Source organism: Physella acuta, unplaced genomic scaffold (assembly GCF_028476545.2).
Source record: "Physella acuta isolate Inbredline_101_S28 unplaced genomic scaffold, ASM2847654v3 ptg000094l, whole genome shotgun sequence".
In the NCBI taxonomy this organism is placed as follows: Eukaryota; Metazoa; Mollusca; class Gastropoda; family Physidae; genus Physella; species Physella acuta.
This window is the reverse complement of record NW_026731614.1, coordinates 628,749-652,357: the sequence shown is the minus strand read 5'-3', so window position 1 is coordinate 652,357 and position 23,609 is coordinate 628,749. Positions and strand designations below refer to the sequence as shown.

Sequence of the window (23,609 nt, the reverse complement as noted above, 5' to 3'; positions counted from 1 at the left end):
TCATCTTTGTGTTCTGCCACAACTGAGTTCGCTGATTAAAAGGTCGTATGTAGATTGGATGAGTGTTAATTACAACAGTATCACTAGCTCCCCTAGACATTAAATTCGAGCCCTAGTGGGTCGTTGTGTTAAGCGTTCATCCACTTAGGCCGTAAGGCATTTGCATATGACCCCGAAAAAAGAATCCGGGGACGTTCTCCTTCTATTTAGCTGATAGATAGGTTAACGTTACAAGATCGATGTTCTGTCAACATTTTACACAAACTAAGTCGAAAAACTCAGTTTTGCAATCTTGTCTGTATGTCTGTCAGTGTGTCTCTCTGTTAGTCTATCTCTCTGGGGGTGTATCTCTCTGTTAGTGTATCTCTCTGTTAGTGTATCTCTCTGTTAGTGTGTTTCTCTGTCCTTGTCTCTCCATGTTAGTGTATCTTTCTGTTAGTGTATCTTCCTGTTAGTGTATCTCTCTGTTAGTGTGTCTCTCTGTTAGTGTGTATCTCTGTCCTTGTGTCTCTCTGTTAGTGTATCTCTCTGTTAGTGTGTCTCTCTGTTAGTGTATCTTGTTACGTCCCTTACATGTCCCCTGCTTGTGTGTGTGTGTGTGTTGTGTGCTGGAACGACAGGTACCCTCCCTTTGGTGTATAGTTGTATCCCTTGGTTGAGTGTGTTTACATGGAGCGAGAGGTGTTCACGTGAGGTGTGTCAGGTGACGGGTGTCAGAGCGTGTGCTAGTGTGTGAAGCAGTTAGTTGGAGTGTGGCTGTGGACGTGGAACGTGGAACGTGGGGTTGAGATCTGGATGTGAAGTTGGAGTGTGGCTGTGGACGTGGAACGTGGAACGTGGGGTTGAGATCTGGATGTGAAGTTGTGCTGTGGCTGTGGACGGGGAGACGTTGAGTATCTTGTTATTTTATGTTGTAGACGCCATTTGCTCTTTTATTATTCTTATTACTGTATACATTTATATTAAACATCTTATTGTTATTATTATATTTATATAGTGTTAGTTGTCTTTGTTTGTCGCTACATATATATATACCCTAGATTCTAGAACCCAACATTTGGGGGCTCGTCCGTTTAGCATGGCTACTACCAGGAGTGCCAGAAGACAGCTAATAAGTGACTTGAAGGAGGAGGGAAAGCTAATCGGGCTGACCGATGACAGTTTGGCGGAGTGGGTGAAGGAAGAGTTGAGGAGGGTGGAAGATGCGAAGGTCGAGGTTGTAGCAAAGGTATGTAACCCTGTACCCCGCTTGAGGGACGTGGCGGCGATGACGGTGGACGAAGACCTGGGTGCGTATGTGAGGCATTTTGAGAGTCAGGCAAAGAGACAAGGCATTGACCCCAAGGACTGGTCGCTCCTTCTGACGGACAAGATGAGTGGACAACTGAAGACTTTCCTCGTTGAGACGGGACTGAACTTGCATCATGACTTCGAGTCAGTAAAGGTAAAGTTATTCACGCACGCAGGTTTCAACGAGGAAAAGTATAGGGTCAGATTCCACCAGCTGGTACCAACACACGACGATATGAGAAGCTTCGCAGTCAACACAGAAGCCGCGTTGAGAGCGTGGGTCCGGCAGTCGGATACAAAGGAAACGTTTGAGGACTTGGTGAACCTCCTGATTGTTGATCGGATAAAATCGGTGGTCACATGTGATCTGTTGGAGAGGCTGAATGGTGCTGCTAAGGTAAGTGTGGAAGATAATCTTAAAGTTATTGACAACTATAAGAGCACGCAAAACGCTAGAGTGACGAAGCCAGTAAATCAAACCCCTCCGTACGTCGCTGCTAGTTCGACAGCAGAGAGGATACCCTGGCAAAACACGACACCGCGATCTCCAGGACACCACACTTGCCCTGGTGTACAGCCTATGCATGGTGTTAGGAAGGTCAGCCGGAGCAGTAAATGTTTCACATGTGGACGTTATGGACACTATGCCAGGGATTGTCATAGCAATAGTAATAGCGGCTTTACTTGGAGAAATAGGTCAGAGAAAAGAGCTGTCGTGGAGTATGGAAACAACAAAAGACCTTATCGGTGCTACAAATGCAATGAACAAGGTCATATTGCCAAAGAGTGCAGTATGGATATAGATACAGGGGCCTGTTATAGCTGTAGAAAGCCAGGCCACATACAACGAAACTGTCCCAACGGGACCAGTAGAGCGAGCAACTGGCGTACTGAAAATGTACATCGACGGTCAGATGATCTCAAGTGTTATTGCTGCGGTGGTGTTGGTCACATATCACGGGTGTGTCCCACAGCTCAGCGTGATATGTTAGGAAATTTTTCCCGGCTTAAAGACTCGCATATGAGAGCGAGGTAAAGCACGAAATTTGGAGGCGTATCCTTACAAAGGTAGTGTCCTTGGTAAGTTTTTTTTGTTAAGATAATTTATTCAATCAATGTTAATTTTTCTTTGGTTTTTTTTGCAGAAGCTGTGTATGATGATTACGGGCTGGAGATGATTGATGTAGTTAAAATGGCTATCGAGAAGGGAACTCAGTTTGATCGCCTTTAAGGAAAGATGACCATCTATGGCGACGTACGCATCTGCCGATGGGCCCTTGCACTACAGGAATTAGCCTGTACTGGGAAACATGTCAAGGGAACTGAGAACTTTGTAGCAAACAATCTATCAAGAGTGTTTTACGACAACTAGTGTATATGATATTGAGAAATTTATTATTGTTGGAGATAGTATGATTATGTTAAGGAATTTACTATTGGGGCGTTATAATGTGATTATATTGAGAAATGTTTGAGAAAGGTATTACTGATGCAGTATAGAATGATTATGCTGATTAATTTTTTTTATTGTGGCTTCTCACATGTATCATTATAGGTTGAGATAGTCAGACCACGAGCTTGGTGCCCGGCCGGAGAAAAACCATAGTCCACTCTCAGGACCGAATTGTTCAAGCTGGATGCGAGCCACAATCTGGATCAAACTGTCCAGGCTGGATACAAGCCACACTCTGGATCAAACTGTCCAGGCTGGATACGCGCCACACGGTCAAAACGAGGCTTCCTAAGGACTAAAGAATAAGTAGTCGAGCTCGGGCACCAACAGTGGCTAATGGAACAAGAAATATTTTATCTCTTTGAAGAAAAAGAGATCTGAAGGTGGAGGGGAGGGATGTTACGTCCCTTACATGTCCCCTGCTTGTGTGTGTGTGTGTGTTGTGTGCTGGAACGACAGGTACCCTCCCTTTGGTGTATAGTTGTATCCCTTGGTTGAGTGTGTTTACATGGAGCGAGAGGTGTTCACGTGAGGTGTGTCAGGTGACGGGTGTCAGAGCGTGTGCTAGTGTGTGAAGCAGTTAGTTGGAGTGTGGCTGTGGACGTGGAACGTGGAACGTGGGGTTGAGATCTGGATGTGAAGTTGGAGTGTGGCTGTGGACGTGGAACGTGGAACGTGGGGTTGAGATCTGGATGTGAAGTTGTGCTGTGGCTGTGGACGGGGAGACGTTGAGTATCTTGTTATTTTATGTTGTAGACGCCATTTGCTCTTTTATTATTCTTATTACTGTATACATTTATATTAAACATCTTATTGTTATTATTATATTTATATAGTGTTAGTTGTCTTTGTTTGTCGCTACATATATATATACCCTAGATTCTAGAACCCAACATATCTCTCTGTTAGTGTATCTCTCTGTTAGTGTGTCCCTCTGTCCTTGTATCTCTCTGTTAGTGTATCTCTGTTAGTGTATCTCTCTGTTAGTGTATCTCCCTGTCCCTGTGTCTCTCTGTCAGTGTATCTCTCTGTTAGTGTATCTCTCTGTTAGTGTGTCCCTCTGTCCTTGTATCTCTCTGTTAGTGTATCTCTCTGTTAGTGTATCTCTGTTAGTGCATCTCTCTGTTAGTGTGTATCTCTGTTAGTGTATCTTTCTGTTAGTGTATCTCTCTGTTAGTGTATCTCCCTGTTAGTGTATCTCTCTGTTAGTGTATCTCTCTGTTAGTGTATCTCTCTGTTAGTGTATCTCTCTGTTAGTGTATCTCCCTGCTAGTGTATCTCTCTGTTAGTGTATCTCCCTGTCAGTGTATCTCCCTGTCAGTGTGCACGTCAACACGATGAATCGGGTACCGTCTTAGTTAGTTTGACAAAGTATTTTAAATATAAGTATTAGGTCTATGTTAAATTGTTACTTCTCTATTAGCTTTTTAACGAATTCTGATACCGGGTGGTGGTACTTACTCTCCTTTTTGTTTTGTTTTAAAGCCGTTAACTTGAGTACTGTTTAAGTTAGATGCACAAAATTTCATATTTTGGTATTCGCTGTAAAATTGTGTTTAACATTTTGGTGGTTTCAGCTAAAAGTAAGAGATACTTCATCTGTAACAGATTTCTCAAAAAATTTCAGAATTTGAAAAAATTTTGTAATCCTAAGAATTTTTCGTCTAATTGTTCTGGAAGTGCCATCTCAACCTTAAATTAATGCTGTATAGAACTATAAGTATACGACAAAGTAAATGGGAGAATCTTTGATAAAGTCATAAAAAAACACTTTCCATTTTTTTTCTATGACATCTGTTTTAATAACACCGCACACACTTAAATATGTAAGCTGCATCTTGATATGTGTCCTGTGCATATATATATATATATATATATATATATATATATATATATATATATATATATATATATATATATATCAGCGTTACCAAGCAGTAGAGCCAAAAGTCTCGAGTTTGAATTGGGGTTCGAGTCCGTGGAATATCCCTGGGTCCACCTAGCACTGATGGCCACCTAACTCAAGTTAGCGAAAGTAAAGGCGGCTGGGCAGACAGTTGGCCAAACCAACCCTTCATATGCCGAGGTCAAGAAACAATCGAACTCTGCTTCATACTTCAAATAAATAGCTAGGGTCTGAAAAGCAATTTAATGTATATATATATATATATATATATATATATATATATATATATATATATATATATACATATATATATATATATATATATATATATATATATATAATATTTTATTTGTCTATATCGCCATAGACATTTATATGAAAAGTATGATAAAACATAAAGGTAACTAGTTGCTATCTTGAGATTCATATGGTGTGACCTAAGCCACAACCCTCCGAATTACACAACACTGCCAGCGCCGCTGATTATCAAGCAGGAATCAAACTAAATGGCGTGTTGTTTGCACGATCTTCGACTACCTGCAGGCCTAAATAATGGGCCTTGGCACTTACGGTATGAGCTTTATCAATAAATCAATACTGGGCAACTAAGCCAAAATACTATTCCCCCAACCAACCGTCTATGTTACGTTTCTTCTTTAAACTACCCTAAAATAATTACGCCTTATATTTCAGAATATCAATTGAATTAAAGTTCGTCTAGCCCAAAGTAAGTTATTTTAACAGTCGTAATGTATTAACAGATCTAGTCTAAATTAATAAGAATATAAAGATTATTATAGGATACAGTTTTTTTTTTAACAATGACGTTGTATTGCTAACTTTAAACACTGTTTTTATGTTCATTTATACACACACACACGCGCGCATATATAAATATTATATATAAATATTATATATATATATATATATATATATATATATATATATATATATATATATATATATATATATATATATATAATATTATTTTAATACCTATAGAATAAGAATGAAGTAGAATTTTATGAATAGTTAAAAAACGTATTTCCAAAAGTGATTTTGATTATTCAGATGTCGTCAAGAACAGAAGCCCGCAAAGCAAGACAACTGAGTATTGTACAGAATCTAATGACATATTTCTCTGAAGAAAAAGAGAACCTTGAAAATTACTTGAACAAATTTGCACAAAAGGTAAAACTAGCCCAGGTAATTACTCTTGTTATCTATTAAACCCATTTTCATCTTGTTATTCATTTTTTGCTTTGCAGATCATAAGTGAAGCTAATCAATGGATAGAAAATTCTATCGGAAGTGAAATAACATTCAATCACATTATGAGTCTATTGCAAGAAGGAACTGAGTATTTTGCTTCCGCGCTGGACAAAATTTCAGGTATATTTTAAAATTCATGGCCGAATATTTGAGGAGGTATTGGAAGATTGCTTTCTAAAATAGAATTGTGATTATACTGCTATTGGAAATTCATTTCACAAATGGTAAACTAAACTTCATTGACTGTGTAAATTTTTATTTAAATTTATTTGTTTTCAATTTATTTAGTTATTAATTTTTTTGTCACACGTAAGCCTACTTAGATCCTATTAAAAGTGGTTTATTGATTTAAACTCCTTTTAATCGTAGATATTTTCAATAAATTTTTTAAAAGAATTTAGAATTCATTTGTTATTAAGATCTGGAAGAATTTGTCCACGGAAAATGTTAGTTTATCTATCACTAATAAACGAAACTTCAACTTTTTTTTGCCTGGTTTGTTTATTGTTGGGGCTAATTGGCACGAGTCAAAATTTTAGTGAAAGTATCGTTTAGGATATCCTTCTTTAAAAAAAAAACACCTTTAAGAATTTAGTGTCAACTTCCGGTCATAGGAAAATCATAGGTTAGATATCAGTGATCCACACTTACTTAACACCTTTTGCAAGTCAACTTCATTTTCATCTAATCCTTTTTGCAAAAGTATAAAAAATCGATCATTCATTCCACATTACTTAGACCCGATCGGCATGTCAAATTCAACGTGTAGGCCTACCTTACACATGTAAAAGTGGATTTAAAAAGCGGAGTAACCCACTGTTTGCGTAGCCAGGATCGTCTCATGGGGGGGGGGTTGAAATTTTTACCCTGGGGACAAACTTTTGATTTGCATCCCCCTCTCAAACTTTTGATTTGCACCCCCCTCTCAAAGTTTTGATTTGCACCCCCCCCCTCTCAAAGTTTTGATTTGCACCCCCCCCCCCTCATACTTTAAATATATATACCGAGGGGTCTATGGGGTGGGGTTTAACCCCCCTAACCCCCCTATCTACGCCACTGGTGCTTAAGCCCTTTTGCCTTTGCCCTCTTTATTTAGTCTAAGTTCGTCTAGAAGTTTGGGCTATGTGATATTTGTTAACATTATTATACTCGTGTATTATTGTAAATAATCTGCTTGCTTCCAAAGAAAACAGCGCGATTACCTCGACACAAGAAAAAGTAAAAAGGGGGCCTAAAGATCCAGATAACAACAGAAGTGAATGTAAGTGCTTCAGTTACATTTATATTTTCCGTTATATACACATACTAACCGTTCCGGCCAGGCCCTGCACTGGCATCTGTGAAAGACTTATCTGTAAAGGACCGTGTTTATTATTAAGCAGCTTATACTTGTTATGGACGTTTGACAATTAAATACACAACCCTAAACTCTAACTTTAAACTTAACAATAACCACAACCAACCAAAGCTAAAACACAAAAACAATACAAACGCAACTAAAGCACAAACATAAACACAAACACAAACAAAACACAAACACATACATAAACTCCAAAGGAAACACAAACGTAAACACAAACTAAAACGCAAACACAAACAATTAAGCAAACAAAAAGCAAACACAAACACGAAAAAAACAAAGAATCAAATTCAAACACAAACTCAAACACAAACACATACGAGAAAATATAATGTTGATACGGAAACAGGGCTTTACCCGCCGTCAATTATGGTTGTGGTTATGGTTGTGGTTGTGGTTATGGTTATGGTTATGGTTATGGTTATGGTTATGGTTATGGTTATGGTTATGGTTATGGTTATGGTTATGGTTATGGTTATGGTTATGGTTAAGGTTATGGTTAAGGTTATGGTTAAGGTTAAGGTTAAGGTTAAGGTTAAGGTTAAGGTTAAGGTTAAGGTTAAGGTTAAGGTTAAGGTTAAGGTTAAGGTTAAGGTTAAGGTTAAGGTTAAGGTTAAGGTTAAGGTTAAGGTTAAGGTTAAGGTTAAGGTTAAGGTTAAGGTTAAGGTTAAGGTTAAGGTTAAGGTTAAGGTTAAGGTTAAGGTTAAGGTTAAGGTTAAGGTTAAGGTTAAGGTTAAGGTTAAGGTTAAGGTTAAGGTTAAGGTTAAGGTTAAGGTTAAGGTTAAGGTTAAGGTTAAGGTTAAGGTTAAGGTTAAGGTTAAGGTTAAGGTTAAGGTTAAGGTTAAGGTTAAGGTTAAGGTTAAGGTTAAGGTTAAGGTTAAGGTTAAGGTTAAGGTTAAGGTTAAGGTTAAGGTTAAGGTTAAGGTTAAGGTTAAGGTTAAGGTTAAGGTTAAGGTTAAGGTTAAGGTTAAGGTTAAGGTTAAGGTTAAGGTTAAGGTTAAGGTTAAGGTTAAGGTTAAGGTTAAGGTTAAGGTTAAGGTTAAGGTTAAGGTTAAGGTTAAGGTTAAGGTTAAGGTTAAGGTTAAGGTTAAGGTTAAGGTTAAGGTTAAGGTTAAGGTTAAGGTTAAGGTTAAGGTTAAGGTTAAGGTTAAGGTTAAGGTTAAGGTTAAGGTTAAGGTTAAGGTTAAGGTTAAGGTTAAGGTTAAGGTTAAGGTTAAGGTTAAGGTTATGGTTAAGGTTAAGGGTTAAGGTTAAGGTTAAGGGAAGTTAAGGTTTAGGTTAAGGTTAAGGTTAGGTTAGGGTTAAGGGTTAGGGTTAGGGTTAGGTTTGGTTGATAGGGTTAGGTTAGGGTTAAGGGTTGTTAGGGTTAGGTAGGTTAGGGTTAGGGTTAGGGTATATTTTTTAACAAAGGTTAGGGTTAGGGTTAGGGTTAGGGTTAGGGTTAGGGTTAGGGTTAGGGTTAGGGTTAGGGTTAGGGTTAGGGTTAGGGTTAGGGTTAGGGTTAGGGTTAGGGTTAGGGTTAGGGTTAGGGTTAGGGTTAGGGTTAGGGTTAGGGTTAGGGTTAGGGTTAGGGTTAGGGTTAGGGTTAGGGTTAGGGTTAGGGTTAGGGTTAGGGTTAGGGTTAGGGTTAGGGTTAGGGTTAGGGTTAGGGTTAGGGTTAGGGTTAGGGTTAGGGTTAGGGTTAGGGTTAGGGTTAGGGTTAGGGTTAGGGTTAGGGTTAGGGTTAGGGTTAGGGTTAGGGTTAGGGTTAGGGTTAGGGTTAGGGTTAGGGTTAGGGTTAGGGTTAGGGTTAGGGTTAGGGTTAGGGTTAGGGTTAGGGTTAGGGTTAGGGTTAGGGTTAGGGTTAGGGTTAGGGTTAGGGTTAGGGTTAGGATCAGGATGGGTCAGGTTTGGGCTGAGGTGATTGCTTAGGTTTAGGTTTTTCTTAAGGTTAGAAAGAATGTATCGAGTTAGAGTTGAATTTAGGATTCTTGAGCTGGGGGAGAGGAGCTTAATTGACGGGGGGGATAATTTCTTATACCCTATATATATATATATATATATGGTGACAGGACAAATGATCTCAGGACAAATGATCTCAGACAACATATCTCAGACAAAATATCTCACGGACAAATGATCTCAGGACAAATGATCTCAGGACAAATGATCTCAAGGACAAATGATCTCACGGACAAAAGATACCAGGACAAAATATATCAGGACAAATGGTACCATGGACAATTGATCTCAGACAAAATATCTCAGACAAAATATCTCACAGCAAAATTTGAATAGTGTGTAGGATGATTTTAGTTGATCTGAATTTTTTTTTTCATATTGGTTTTTTTAAATTTAATATTGTTTATAGGCCAATATAATAATTGTAGGAAATGTTTGCCGCATAAATTTGTCACATTCCACTAAACATTTTAAAATTAAGATTACTAATATAGTATGCGAAGTTTAAAGAAATTGTTCTATAGATAGCATAGGTGGGCTTGCAAAACATGAGACAAACCTACCATGTCAGGTTGATGAAACTATATCAAAGGGAATGAAATAACAATAAAGACACACCTTCATATCAAGGTTGCCGCCCGCTTTGATAGCAGAGACATGCCTTATTGGAAAGACATCCGCCCTCCATGGACAATACAACTAGTCAATAGTTATGCGTCGGTCACACCTTAGTGATCAGGTGACAAATGCTTATTTAAACGACAGCGGTCATCGCGGAGCAAAGTTCGTCATATTGTGTATGCAAACAAAGCAGTATTAGTGGTGATTACTCAGCTATGACCTCTTACGTTACATCGTAGAAAGGTTATAGGAACTTAGTTTCTAGTGAATTTATGTCGAGCAAGAGTTCACACAATAGTAGACGATCACATATTATTAAATATAGGTGTGATCATAGCCATACGATTGTCAGCAAAGAAACGTAAGCATTATATTTGTGTTGATTATGCAATAAAAACAATGGTTTTACGTTAGAAACCTGAAGATCTGCTATTACAAAAATTAAGTTTAATAAATCTTGTGATGTTTTGTTAAGTTTGCCAAATTTATTTTACCCACAATTATTATGTGTAAAAAAATAAACAAAACCACATGCCAATCAATAAAAAATGTTCAAAACAACTAAAATTATCGTATACACTATTAAAATTTTGCTGTGAGATATTTTGTCTGAGATATTTTGTCTGAGATCATTTGTCCATGGTATCATTTGTCTTGATATATTTTGTCCTGGTATCTTTTGTCCGTGAGATCATTTGTCCTTGAGATCATTTGTCCTGAGATCATTTGTCCTGAGATCATTTGTCCGTGAGATATTTTGTCTGAGATATTTTGTCTGAGATCATTTGTCCTGAGATCATTTGTCATGGAACCATATATATATATATATATATATATATATATATATATATATATATATATATAAATGAGATAGTAAGAAAAAGAGAGAGAGGGAGGGAGAGAGACCGTTAGACAGAGAGACATAAAAATATATATAGTTGTGATTGTTTTGCATTTTATCATTATCATGTCAGTTCACATTAAAATTACAGCTGAACTGATGTCAGACATTGTAAACAGGCTGGAAGAAATAGAAAAGATTATCGCTAAAGGAGAAGTCGCCAATGCGAAACAGCCGGGTCTAGACAACTTTGTGGCAAGCCAAGAGGACATGCTGATAAAAGCTGAAAAATTGTCTGAGGAACAAAATCAGATTTTTAAAAGTCTCCGTCAGCAAATACTAGACCAAGACAACAAACTTTGCCTGTTGAATACAGAAATGGGTAGCTGGAAAGAAAAAGAATCCAACTTTCATAAAACAATACAAACATTTCTTCAAGACAAGAAAGCAAATGAAAAAACTGTACAGAAAACTCAAATGGATATCCAGCTTCTAATGGATAAATCAGACAATGTAACGCATGAAATTAAACAACTTTCTAACTTAATCTGTGATATTGAAGATAAAGTGAAAAAAAGTTGTGTATTAACTAGAAACACATTGCAAGGTTCACTAGAAAAGGTGGGAAATTCTCCTATGATGTATTTTGTTTTCTTTTATACGAAAACATTAATGTTTAAGTTACGGCTATCTTTTTTTGCACATACCTGTTATGTTCAAAGCTGTTATGTATTTATTAACTAAATGTAAAACTAATGTTAACATTGAGATTTCCAAATTATTATGAATCTGAAATGAATTATGATAGGTGTTTTAAAAAGTGCATTAGTTTCAATATATATATTTAAAGTAAATTATTGTTAATTATTATATTAAAAAAAACAATGAAAACCTAAAAACCTGTGTCGTTTATTTAAATAACATAGTAAATAATGTTCGTTTCAGATAGGGAATCTTAAAAATGCTGCGAATTCCGACATAAAGACGATTAGTGAGTTAAATATATTTTATTTACTAATTTACATTTCTTCAAAGCTACACGCATGTCTCGTTGGTATCAAAATTCTTCATACATAATCTGTAATGTTTTACATAGTTTTGTAGTTACACAATTATTTAGGAACGTGCTAGCTACACCACAGATGTGAGGTATTTGGCAATAAACTTTTTTATATGGATTATGTTTTGGGAAAAAAGCTAAAAAATCTAGCAATGACAAAACAAAACGATAACTGTACAATAATTCAAGTAGTTTAAAAACAGAATCATGAACTTAATAGACTCGTAATTAAAATCAAATTGGAATACTCGTTTTTAAATCATGTCAAATTATTCATGCCTAGATCTGTAATCAGTTTCTCTCAAAAAGTGTGTTCTAATTTAACCGTTTCCGTTTCTAACAGGCGGTCTGATTCTGGAGCCTTGCCTGTTGTTGGGTTTCGTTGCTTATCAAGATCGGACAATGTGTTACGCAACAAACCAATACAAATGTGAGTACAACGTAGGTAATCTCTTTGATGTGGACAAGGGCACATTTCAAGCTCCGAAAGATGGTCTGTATATAGTAAGTTTTACAGTACAACAAATCTCACATGACCCGACTACAGCTAGTCTCCAGCACATGTCTTTAGAAGTGACCAGGTCTGTTTTATGCCGTCAGTACACAAGCAATGGCTGAAACATCAACATCATCAGGCACAGTTTGGATGAAATCTGGAGATATTTTAACTCCAGAAGGCCCGACTAATCCACACCGCAGGGAACGTGAGATGATGAATGTAAAGTCTGGGAGCAGAATGTCGGGGAGGAGTGCTTACAAGATGCCCATGTCTAATTATTATACAGTGTTAAACTTTTCCTGTTTTCTCCGTGGATTAGAGTAGCGTTAGGAGTAAAACGCTCTTTTACTAGAAATCTGTAAGCAAATGTATATTAAGGATGATTTTATCTGGAATTTTTTTTTAATAAAAAGATAACCATGTAATATATCAATTATTATAGTACTGTAGCGCACCAATTATTTAACTTTTTTATTACAGTAGTGCATCAATTATTTAACTTTTATATTATAGTAGTGTACCAATTATTTAACTTTTATTTTTTACTCGAGTGTGTGAAGTCAAGTTTTATACTCCAAATATTGTTTAAATAAGAATTCAACCTATGTATTAATAACCAGTTTCAGATCATCTTTTAACCTACTGTTATAAGTGGCTGCATTTTGTATTCACCTGTTGTATTTACTACGATGACAGTTTATGTATACCTGGAAGTACTATTTCATTGTATTGTGGCCTATAACATTTGATTTAGATCCATTGTTGTGATGTTTTTTAATTCACCCAATCTATATTGTGAGGTTTTTCAATAACGATTGATTTCAAGCACCTACTGAAGGCTGTGAACAGGGCATTACCCCCCCCCCCCCCCCCGTCAATTACCCCCCGCCCAGTAGGACATTACCCACTGGTCATAGCTTAAGGTTCAGCTAGGGTTTGAGTTTGGGCTAGGATTAGCGCTAGTGTTAGGGTTATGGCTAGGGTTGGGGTTAGACTATATATACAATGCAGCCTAAAATGTTTAAAAGCTAGAAAAGTAATCGTCGATTTACGAAATGTAATAACAATATTTCTAGCTTTCGTAATAACAGTGATACTTTTTCTTGTTGTTAGTTCAAATGAAGACTGTAGTTATGTAAGTGCAGATAGCAGTTCCTTACCTCAGTCATTGACGACAATGAAATATAAGTGGTTAGTCTCATTTTAGTTGTTTTATTTATTAAACACTAAAATTTAAAATAGAATCTAATTAAATATTATATGTATAAAAACTGGCTACGATATCAGATTAGTTTTTTCTTTTCATATAATATTGAAACGTTTAGTGTTGCATGTAGAAAAACAATACGCCCGTGTCAAACATTACTAGTATTATTTAACCATTAACCTACAGCAGTGCATGCTATTTATAGTGCACTGGCATACTGACAAAACCCGGATGTAGGTCAGGTTTGACGTCACCCAGAGAACAACTGTGTATAGCTGTGTCGACGTGTTTTGTAGGTCTAAATCATTGGCGTATCTAGGATTTTCGGGCCCCTATGCAAAAATTATCGGTGGGCCCCCTTCTTCAGCCTTCAGGCTACAACGGAGTTAAACAAAGAAATAAACTGCTGCTTAAGATGGAGGATTTTAAATAATATTATTTTGTCTTTAGACCTATATTTTACACGTCTTACAGTTAATTTTTTTTAAGTAAACAAAGTAGCATCATAAGAAGGGGTCAAAGGTGAGGTCCGCATCGGATGTCAACATTTAGGTGTGACACCATGACAAAAAAATTGTACAATTTACTGTCAAACTAAGTTGTATCCAGCTTAAATAATAAAGATTGGGGAGAGGGGGGTTACACCCCACCAAAAATGCTAAACTGTTGGGGACGATGGGGTGACACGTAGGGTAACACCCGACTTTGTGAAACCACTAACCAAATACAATTTTTTAAAATTGCTAATGATTTATTTAGATCTGTGGGGTTGTTTTTTTTTTCATGTTTTTTAATTTTGTAAAATGATAAATAAGTTCACTGAGATCTACTTTAGCTGCGTCCGTATGTTAGATTCTTAGGATGGCCAAGGCTGCTGACCCAATGGGCATATCTACAAATAATTAGATTTAAGAATTCCATCATAAACATAAAAATCTCCTACCTGATCAACGTAGAATGTTAAAGAATGCTTATACTAACTAGCGTATCCGTCCGCGTTGCTGCGATCTAGTCCTACATACCATGGTAACAAAACAATTTGTAAGGGTTTCATCGACGCGTTACCAATTGTGTATGTTTAGTCGCGTGACTTTGTTTTTAAAACTGAGATAGGTATAGTTAAAATGTAAACAACAATGCTATTTTTTTTCTGAATTTTGTTGCGGGGGCGCTATTGCTCAGACGCCATTGTCCATGTTAAGTCGCGTGACCTTGTTTTTTAAACTGAGATAGGTTTAGTTAAAATGTAAACAACAATGCTATTTTTTTCTGATCTTTGTTGCGGGGGCGCTATTGCTCAGACGCCATTGACAATGCTGTATGAAAGCATTGAGTGTGCGTTAATCATCTTCCTTAATGGTGAGGTTAAATACCTTTCGGCGACCATCTAGGTGTCAAAATCTTCACGGGAGTGACTGGTTACACCACCATAGGTAACCAGATGCAGCTCTGGTTCTGTTTAGTCGTCGAATGTAAAGGCCCACCCTGTCCCTATTGTAGAATACTCGTGTGATTGGTGTCGAAAGCCGTCCCTGTTGCTGTTTGACCGATGAATCAAGACTCTGAAGGGCGCCCAACCAATGGACTTCGTGCACTCAGGGATCCGCTGGGTAAATTGGGCGCCCAACCTTTACTACTGCTGATGCGCTGGAGGACACCCCTTGTTTTATTTAGTAATTGATTTTAGTATCCCGACGTATCTCTTGTGTATGGCGCTCATTAAAACGAGTATAAGCGCCGTAGTGCTCATGGGGGAGGCCGTGGCCGAGGTGCCAGCTGCCATTTTACCACTGAATCAAGAAGTAACGCTTACCCGCTGCGCCAGACACCTAATCAACGGAACCCCATGCAAAGATAGCTGCTGGGAAACTCTGAGTTGCAAACTGTGCCGCCTTACTGCCGGGGTGACAACCTCAGAATTAAAATATAAATTTAATGGCAGAAACCTTCCCAAAAGTCAGAGTTTCTTTCAGGCACCTTTTCAGGAAAAATGTCTAGGAAAAAACACCTCCTTTGGAATAGTCTCAACGACTTCCCAAAGTTTCTTGGCGATTGGATGAAAATAAAAAACTGATAGTGTTAGTAGCGCCATATTGTTTAAAGATTATTAGATCAACAAATGAAAAGTCATTGAGGTAAAAAAAAAAACTTTGAGACTCAGCCAGCTGGTTGTGGAAACACTGTCCATGTTTTTTTTCTAATGTCTCAGTTGTTACCACGGATGTTTAGTAAGATGGAATTTCGTGGAGGGCAGACAGTTGGGAGAGAGGTGCAGGTCTGTGGGATGGGGTAGGGAATATCCCAATCAGTTGAGGTTTGTGGCGATGTAGATTTACGGGTGCTGGATGCCGATCTTACAAAATAGTCAGTTCAAGTTTATTTATAGGCTAATTCTCTCAATGGCTTGCACGACCAGAGAAATTGAAAATTGAAATTATTTATATTAAACAAATATTTAAATTTCAATGTAAAAGTTTTACTTTTTTTAAGAGGGAAAAGGGCCCCAAAGTGCCTTGGGCCCCTATGCCTTGCTTACGCTAGCTTTACGCCACTGGTCTAGATCCAGTTAAAGTTAAAGTCTATTCTAACTTCTAACATAGCTATAAATAATGTTTCGCCCATTAAATTAGTGCAAGCTTATTTTAGATTATTCCAGCATAATGTATAAAAGTGACTTCAATAAATGCGTTTGGTGTCAGTTTAGCAGCACTTACCTTGCTCGTGTGCTAGAGAAAACAATAAACTAAAAACTTTCAGCATTTGTACCGTGATATAGCAGGGTGTGGTCTGACATTGAAAATATTTCTTTAATCTGTTTCTTGCTTGAGAACCATTTTCCATCCAAGATCAGCGTCATAAATCGCTACATCAACAGGAGACGTGTCTAACTTTATTTTTTTACAACATTTCTAGTTATTGTTTTCTAAGAAACAAATCTTTAGGAACGATATAATTCTTGATGTTCAACAGAATTTGAACTGTTCTATATTTGTGTAACTCATGGTCATTATTTACTTAAATGTGTATGTGAAAAAAAACTAATTTCGTTGAGTGATTTTATATATTAAAAAGATTTTTTTAATAATTCTATATAATAGTTTCGCTGTCTGTCTATCTATCTATCTATCTATCTATCTATCTATCTATCTATCTATCTATCTATCTATCTATCTATCTATCTATCTATCTATCTATCTATCTATCTATCTATCTATCTATCTATCTATCTATCTATCTATCTATCTATCTATCTATCTATCTATCTATCTATCTATCTATCTATCTATCTATCTATCTATCTATCTATCTATCTATCTATCTATCTATCTATCTATCTATCTATCTATCTATCTATCTATCTATCTATCTATCTATCTATCTATCTATCTATCTATCTATCTATCTATCTATCTATCTATCTATCTATCTATCTATCTATCTATCTATCTATCTATCTATCTATCTATCTATCTATCTATCTATCTATCTATCTATCTATCTATCTATCTATCTATCTATCTATCTATCTATCTATCTATCTATCTATCTATCTATCTATCTATCTATCTATCTATCTATCTATCTATCTATCTATCTATCTATCTATCTATCTATCTATCTATCTATCTATCTATCTATCTATCTATCTATCTATCTATCTATCTATCTATCTATCTATCTATCTATCTATCTATCTATCTATCTATCTATCTATCTATCTATCTATCTATCTATCTATCTATCTATCTATCTATCTATCTATCTATCTATCTATCTATCTATCTATCTATCTATCTATCTATCTATCTGACAAGAACGCTCTAGAGAAAACACAAGGAAAATAAAAACATGCACAGTAATTCGAAAAACGAAGTATGACGTCGACACATTTAGCACAGATTAGAAAATAATCTCAAGCCGGATAGTGCACACATTAATATGACGTCATTGATTATCGAGTAAACATTCAGTCTAATCTAAGTGGTTTGCGTGAAGAGTTTCTTTCATACAATTCTTCGGGTAGGGGCGAAGCCCCACCCCCGCGTAAGAACGTCTGAGCCCCCCCCCCCCCTCGGGGAGGGGGCGGACACTGGAAAAAGTATATAAATTATATTTCGTTGAATGGGACGGTAGACATGTTTTTTTAGGGGGGTGGGAGGGGTGGTTTTAATTTAGACTTTTTCCTCCCCGGAGAGGGGTGGGGGTACTTGAAATTTTCGGTGGCGGGGGTAGAATTTTCGGGGAGGGGGCGGACACTGGAAAAAGTATATAATTATATTTCGTTGAATGGGGCGGTAGACATGTTTTTTTTTGGGGGGGGGGGGGGGGGGTGTGGTGTGTGTGTGTGTGGGGGGGGGGGTGTGTGGGGGGTGGGGGGTGGGGGGTGGGGTGGTTTTAGTTTAGACTTTTTCCTCCCCGGAGAGGGGTGGGGGGTACTTGAAATTTTCGGGGGCGGGGGTAGAATTTTCGGGGAGGGGGCGGACACTGGAAAAAGTATATAATTATATTTCGTTGAATGGGACGGTATACATGTTTTGTGGGGGGTGGGGGGTGTGGGGGGGGGGGTTGGGGGTGGTGTGTGTGTGGGTGGGGGGTGGTGTGTGGGGGGGTGGGGTGTGTGTGTGGGGGGGTGGTTTTAGTTTAGAGAAAAGAGACAGCACTATCAGCCTAGCGCCCGGTGTATCCTTCCTCAACGGCCATTTTTCTCGTCTATAATAATAGTTTCGCTGTTTGTCTATCTGACAAGAACGCTCTGTCTGACAAGAACGCTCTAGAGAAAACACAAGCAAATTAAAAACCTGCATAGTAATTCGAAAAACGAAGTATGACGCGGTCACATTTAGCACAGTATCTCAAGCTGGAGAGTGCACACAGTAATATGACGTCATTGATTCTCGAGTAAACATTGAATACAAAGGCAATTTGGTCTAATCTAAGTGGTTTGCGTGAAGAGTTTCTTTCATACGATTCTTCGAGTAGGGGCGAAGCCCCATCCCCGCGTAAGAACGTCTGAGCTCCCCCCCCCCCCCTCCCCAACTCAAAAGAAATTTCCTCATCGATACTCTATAATAAAATTACCGCCTAATTAATGTGTCTAATCTAAAAAGTGGTTTTCTTGCAATTTCTTTAATGCAATTCTTCGGGTAGTGGCTAAGCGCGACACCAGTGTTTCTTTCAGACTTTTTCCTCCCCGGAAAGGGGTGGGGGTACTTGGAATTTTCGGGGGCGGGTGTAGAATTTTCGGGGAGGGGGCGGACACTGGAAAAAGTATATAATTATATTTCGTTGAATGGGACGGTAGACATGTTTTTTTTAGGGTGGGTGGGTGGGGGGTGGGGTGAGTGGGGGGGGTTTAATTTAGACTTTTTCCTCCCCGGAGAGGGGTGGGGGTACTTGAAATTTTCGGGGGCGGGTGTAGAATTTTCTGGGAGGGGGCGGACACTGGAAAAAGTATATAATTATATTTCGTTGAATGGGACGGTAGACATGTTTTTTTGGGGGGTGGGGGTGGGGGGTTGGGGGTTGGGGTGGTGTGTTTTGGGGGGGTGGGGGGGTGGGGGTGGTGTGTGGGGGGGTGGGTTGGTTTTAGTTTAGAGAAAAGAGACAGCACTATCAACCTAGCGCCCGGTGTATCCTTCCTCAACGGGCCATTTTTCTCGTCTATAATAATAGTTTCGCTGTCTGTGTATGTATCTATCTGACAAGAACGCTCTGTCTGACAAGAACGCTCTAGAGAAAACATAAGCAAAAATTCTATCTGACAAGAACGCTCTAGAGAAAACACAAGGAAATTAAAAACATGCACAGTATTTCGAAAAACGAAGTATGACGTCGACACATTTAGCAAAGAGTTGAAAATAATCTCAAGGCGGAAAGTCCACACAGTAATATAGTGACGTCATTGATTATCGCGTAAACATTGAATAAAAGAGCAATTTTGTCTAATCTAAGTGGTTTGCGTGAAGAGTTTCTTTCATACAATTTTTCGGGTAGGGGCGAAGCCCCACCCCCGCGTAAGAACGTCTGAGCCCCCCCCCCCCTCCCTAACTCAAAAGAAATTTCTTCATCGATTCTCTATAATAAAATTACCGCCTAATTAATGTGTCTAATCTAAAAAGTGGTTTTCTTGCAATTTCTTTAATGCAATTCTTCGGGTAGTGGCTAAGCGCGACACCAGTGTTTCTTTCAGACTTTTTCCTCCCCGGAGAGGGGTGAGGGTACTTGAAATTTTCGGGGGCGGGGGTAGAATTTTCGGGGAGGGGGTGGACACTGGAAAAAGTATATAACTATATTTCGTTGAATGAGACGGTAGACATGTTTTTTTGGGGGGTGGTGGTGGGGGTGGGGAGGGGTGGTGTGTGGGGGGGGGGGTGGGGGTGGGGGGTTGTGTGGGGGTGGGGGTGGGGGTGGGGGGTGGGGGGGTGGGGTGGTGTGTAGGGGGGGGTGGGTTGGTTTTAGTTTATAGAAAAGAGACAGCACTATCAGCCTAGCGCCCGTTGTATCCTTCCTCAACGGGCCATTTTTCTCGTGAATAATATTTGTGTAGTCCTTTTAACATTCCCCTGTGATCATTGGAAATAGTAACCCCCAGTTAAATAATCCACTTTAGACCTAGCGATCAACGAGTCCGAATCCGGGTTCAAGCCAGTAGACCGTCCCTGAGTCCAACCAACTCTGATGGGTACCTAACTCACGTCTTCATAATTTAATTGTCAGGCACAATAATGCCCTTCATTCTGACCTTTTGGTAATGGATCAATTGAGCATATAACAGTGTGGTGTTATAGTTCCATATAAAGATGTTGACTATAACATTGGTTATTGTTTGTTTATCAAAATAATGTATGCAGCCAACGTTCAGTCCTGCCGCATTCTCATGACTTGGGGCGTTTAGTTTAAATTAAATCGAACTAATATTGTAAATGCTGTGTTCCGTAAAAGAAATATCAATGGCAGTTAGCTTTTTGATTATTTAAAATTGCTGATTTACTTTTAAGAATGTCTTTTTATCATTGAATGTAAGCACTCGCCGATCCTCATTAAAACTTCTTTACGTGCCGCTGTGTAATCTATGGCACCCGAGTTCAACGTATCAACTTTTGTCTGAACGTCACATAATTCAAATCATTTACGGCTTAAATAAAGCTATCACAGCCCTACACACCCACCTCACACTATTGACGCTAACATACTAGAAGACCATTCAGTGTACTGCTTAATGGTGTTATGCCGATGAAATAAATTGCTTTCATTTATGTCTAAAGAAATCTAGAGACGGGGTCGGCTTTATGAATTGAATTCTTTTTGTTTGAGTTGGTGGAATGGCGAAGCGTGATATTGCAACTTCTGGGTTGGTCAAATTTTCCGAAAAAATTAATATCTGGAGGCATTAACTTTCGAGGAAAAATATTTATAAAATGTATTGAGTGGAGGAATGTTGGTGCAATAGACCTGTCTTTTAGAAAATTGTCTTATAAGACCAGCATTAATGCTTTACAAAACAATCGTAGAGCTGGGTTTAGTGACGGCTATTAGGGGCAGATAATTTAGTTTGAAACGATTTTAAACTTAGAGGAGGTAACTAAGAGGAGGCTGCTTTCACGGGGGGGGGGGGTGTTTAGTGTGTTAAAGCAAATATTTTCAGTGGCAAAATATTTTCAGTGGCAACATTGGTACTGTCGAATTCACAAATTATGAATTCCTGAAAAGTAGAAAAAACAACAACTAAATAGCGGCGTATGATACACCGCGGGTCGGCTCGTATAAATAATATGATTTCTTTTATTTTTTTAATATAGTAATTTTAAAATTAAATTGTCTATCTAATTAGATTAAAAATTATATATTGTTGTCATTGAAGAACGTATCTGGAAAGTTTAAAGGAAATGGTTGCATTAGACTTGAGAGAAAATTAATTCACAAACTAATAGGCAAACGGAGGTTGAGAACTCAGAAAAGGCATGTAATTTTAAACAATAGCCTGATTTTTTTCCATTGGCCTAATATATAGTGTTATATTGGCTCGACAGTCGTTTGCCATCTATCTGTTAATGCCGTAACTGAACGTCACATTTTCGCCTTCAAAGCCAACTCAACTGTAACGTTCTGTCACATCCGCTACAACGGTATTTACTGGAGCGTAACAATACGTCACATACACAAGCTGTCTTGAACATAACGATCTGGTTCTTAGTTTTTATCTGCCAAGACTCGCCACAGTGGCTTGTGATATTCTCGAACGATCTTTGATGAGCTCCTACTTAAAGCGACCATAAAAACGTGTTTATATACTTCACACCCATGCTCCGTACACCAAATTGTTTTCAATTATTTCAGCAAGTCGTTGACTTAGACCTATTGCTTCATATTTAAAGTGTACATGACTAGTCACTGATCTGTTACGCAGTGGTTCTTCAGGCTTTTTTCTCCCGGGGGGGGGGGGGGGGCACTTGAAATTTTCGAGGGGGTCAGACTAAAATTTCCGGGGAAGGGGGGGGGCGGACACTGTTAAAAGTGTTCGGGGGTGGGGGCTCCGCCTGGAGGAAACTCTTATGTTACGGTATTGTTTCCAATTACAGCTTCACTGCTAATCTAACATGCAATCCCATATCGCAGTGTGTGCTTATGCTTGTAGAGAAAAAAATTTAATGGAGAGGTTCTCAAGCTGTCGTCTTTCCCATCCATATTTTGACTTGTTTCTAACGCGTCTGCTTTTCAAAACCCTAAATGCTCGTGTGTGGAACGGCATGGCCTAGCAGTAGAGAGCTAGTCCATTGACCCGAAAGTCTCGAATTCGAATCCTGGTTCAAGTCAGTAGAATGCACTCTGATGGGTACCTAACTTACGTTAGGGAAAAAAAAGGTGGCTGGGCATAGTTCTGACCACACTATCTCTTCATATGCAGAGATCTCTGAAGCAGATAAACTCTACTTCATCTGCCCCATGTGTCTTGGGCACGGACTGGAAATGATGATGTGCTGCTATTGTAATACACACCGATATTGTAGCATAGACAAAACTTAAAACGACTACCACTGCCTTGGTAAGTTAACTATATAATGGCTAAAAATGTGTAGGAAAAAAAGCAGAGCTGCATTACTGAACTATACATAGCCTAAGTTAAGAAACGGGTAATACTGGGCTTTACAGACTGATTCTACTATTTTCTAAATTGATTGAATATTATCGAAAATTTTAAAAACGTTTAGGATAAATTTAAAGCCAGTATAGGTGTAAAAAGTTAGCAACCATGCATCAAAATCTCACCTAGAGTACTCCGAATGTTAGGACATAAGATGCGGAGGCGTAGCGACGGGGGGTGGGGGTACATTATGTCCCCAGGCGCCAAAATGGGTTGGGAAAAAATTAAAAGCTCATTTTAGCTGCAGTTTTGAATTAGAAATATGAAACATAAATGGGGGGAGGCGACAAACTGAAAGTTCGTTACCAAGCCCCGGGAAGGGTCGCCACGACTCTGATAATATGTATTGACAATACGTATGTTTTAGCCATTCACTATAATGATTTCGGTGTTAAAACACTACGGGATTTGTTTCGAATTGTTAAAAAATTACAGTACGATTAAACTGGCATGCATAATTTATATGTATGTATGAACAAAATAAAGTAAAATGATTGTCCTTTAATAAGTAATAATGCACTGCAATTTATTTTATATATACATTTCCCATATATATATATATATATATATATATATATATATATATATATATATATATATATATATATATATATATATATCGCCTTTACTGAACTATCCGCTCCCCCTAACCAGGAAACCTACCTACATACCTGGACCTTACCCAGACTACTTTATGTAGCCTAAAACTGTTTCTCCCGAGGTCGGCGTATCGCAGGTTGAGAACCTGTCATTTAAGAAAAATATGGTCAACTTTTACCACATGTTTGTGGGCTAGCTTACACCTGTTGTGTTACACTAAAAGGAAACTGTAAACATTATCTTATTTTCTTAACTGATATTCGCCTAATAGCTTTAAAAAAATAAATATTGCCGACTTTTTGTAACATTTTAATAATGTTATATTCAATATAAAGAGTTAAGACAAATGTATTTTATGGTAATAGTAGAAAAAAGACTATTGTGCCATTTGATAACTACTAAAGAATTACGCTATTC

The 23,609-nt window shown here is 38.1% G+C and overlaps 2 protein-coding genes across 2 annotated transcripts; both read left to right on the top strand.

The window, feature by feature from the left end:
• Positions 1-935: 935 nt before the first annotated feature.
• LOC131929483 (uncharacterized) lies at positions 936-3,348 on the top strand. The gene is made up of 2 exons (XM_059285730.1): positions 936-1,687; positions 2,436-3,348. Exons 1-2 carry the CDS (start codon positions 1,079-1,081, stop codon positions 2,466-2,468), a joined length of 642 nt encoding a protein of 213 aa, XP_059141713.1. The 5' UTR covers positions 936-1,078; the 3' UTR covers positions 2,469-3,348.
• A 3-nt stretch (positions 3,349-3,351) lies between these two features.
• Positions 3,352-12,760, top strand: LOC131929474 (uncharacterized). The gene is made up of 8 exons (XM_059285717.1): positions 3,352-3,470; positions 5,343-5,376; positions 5,721-5,840; positions 5,918-6,041; positions 7,108-7,182; positions 10,836-11,305; positions 11,630-11,675; positions 12,088-12,760. Exons 3-8 carry the CDS (start codon positions 5,721-5,723, stop codon positions 12,360-12,362), a joined length of 1,110 nt encoding a protein of 369 aa, XP_059141700.1. The 5' UTR covers positions 3,352-3,470; positions 5,343-5,376; the 3' UTR covers positions 12,363-12,760.
• Positions 12,761-23,609: the final 10,849 nt, after the last annotated feature.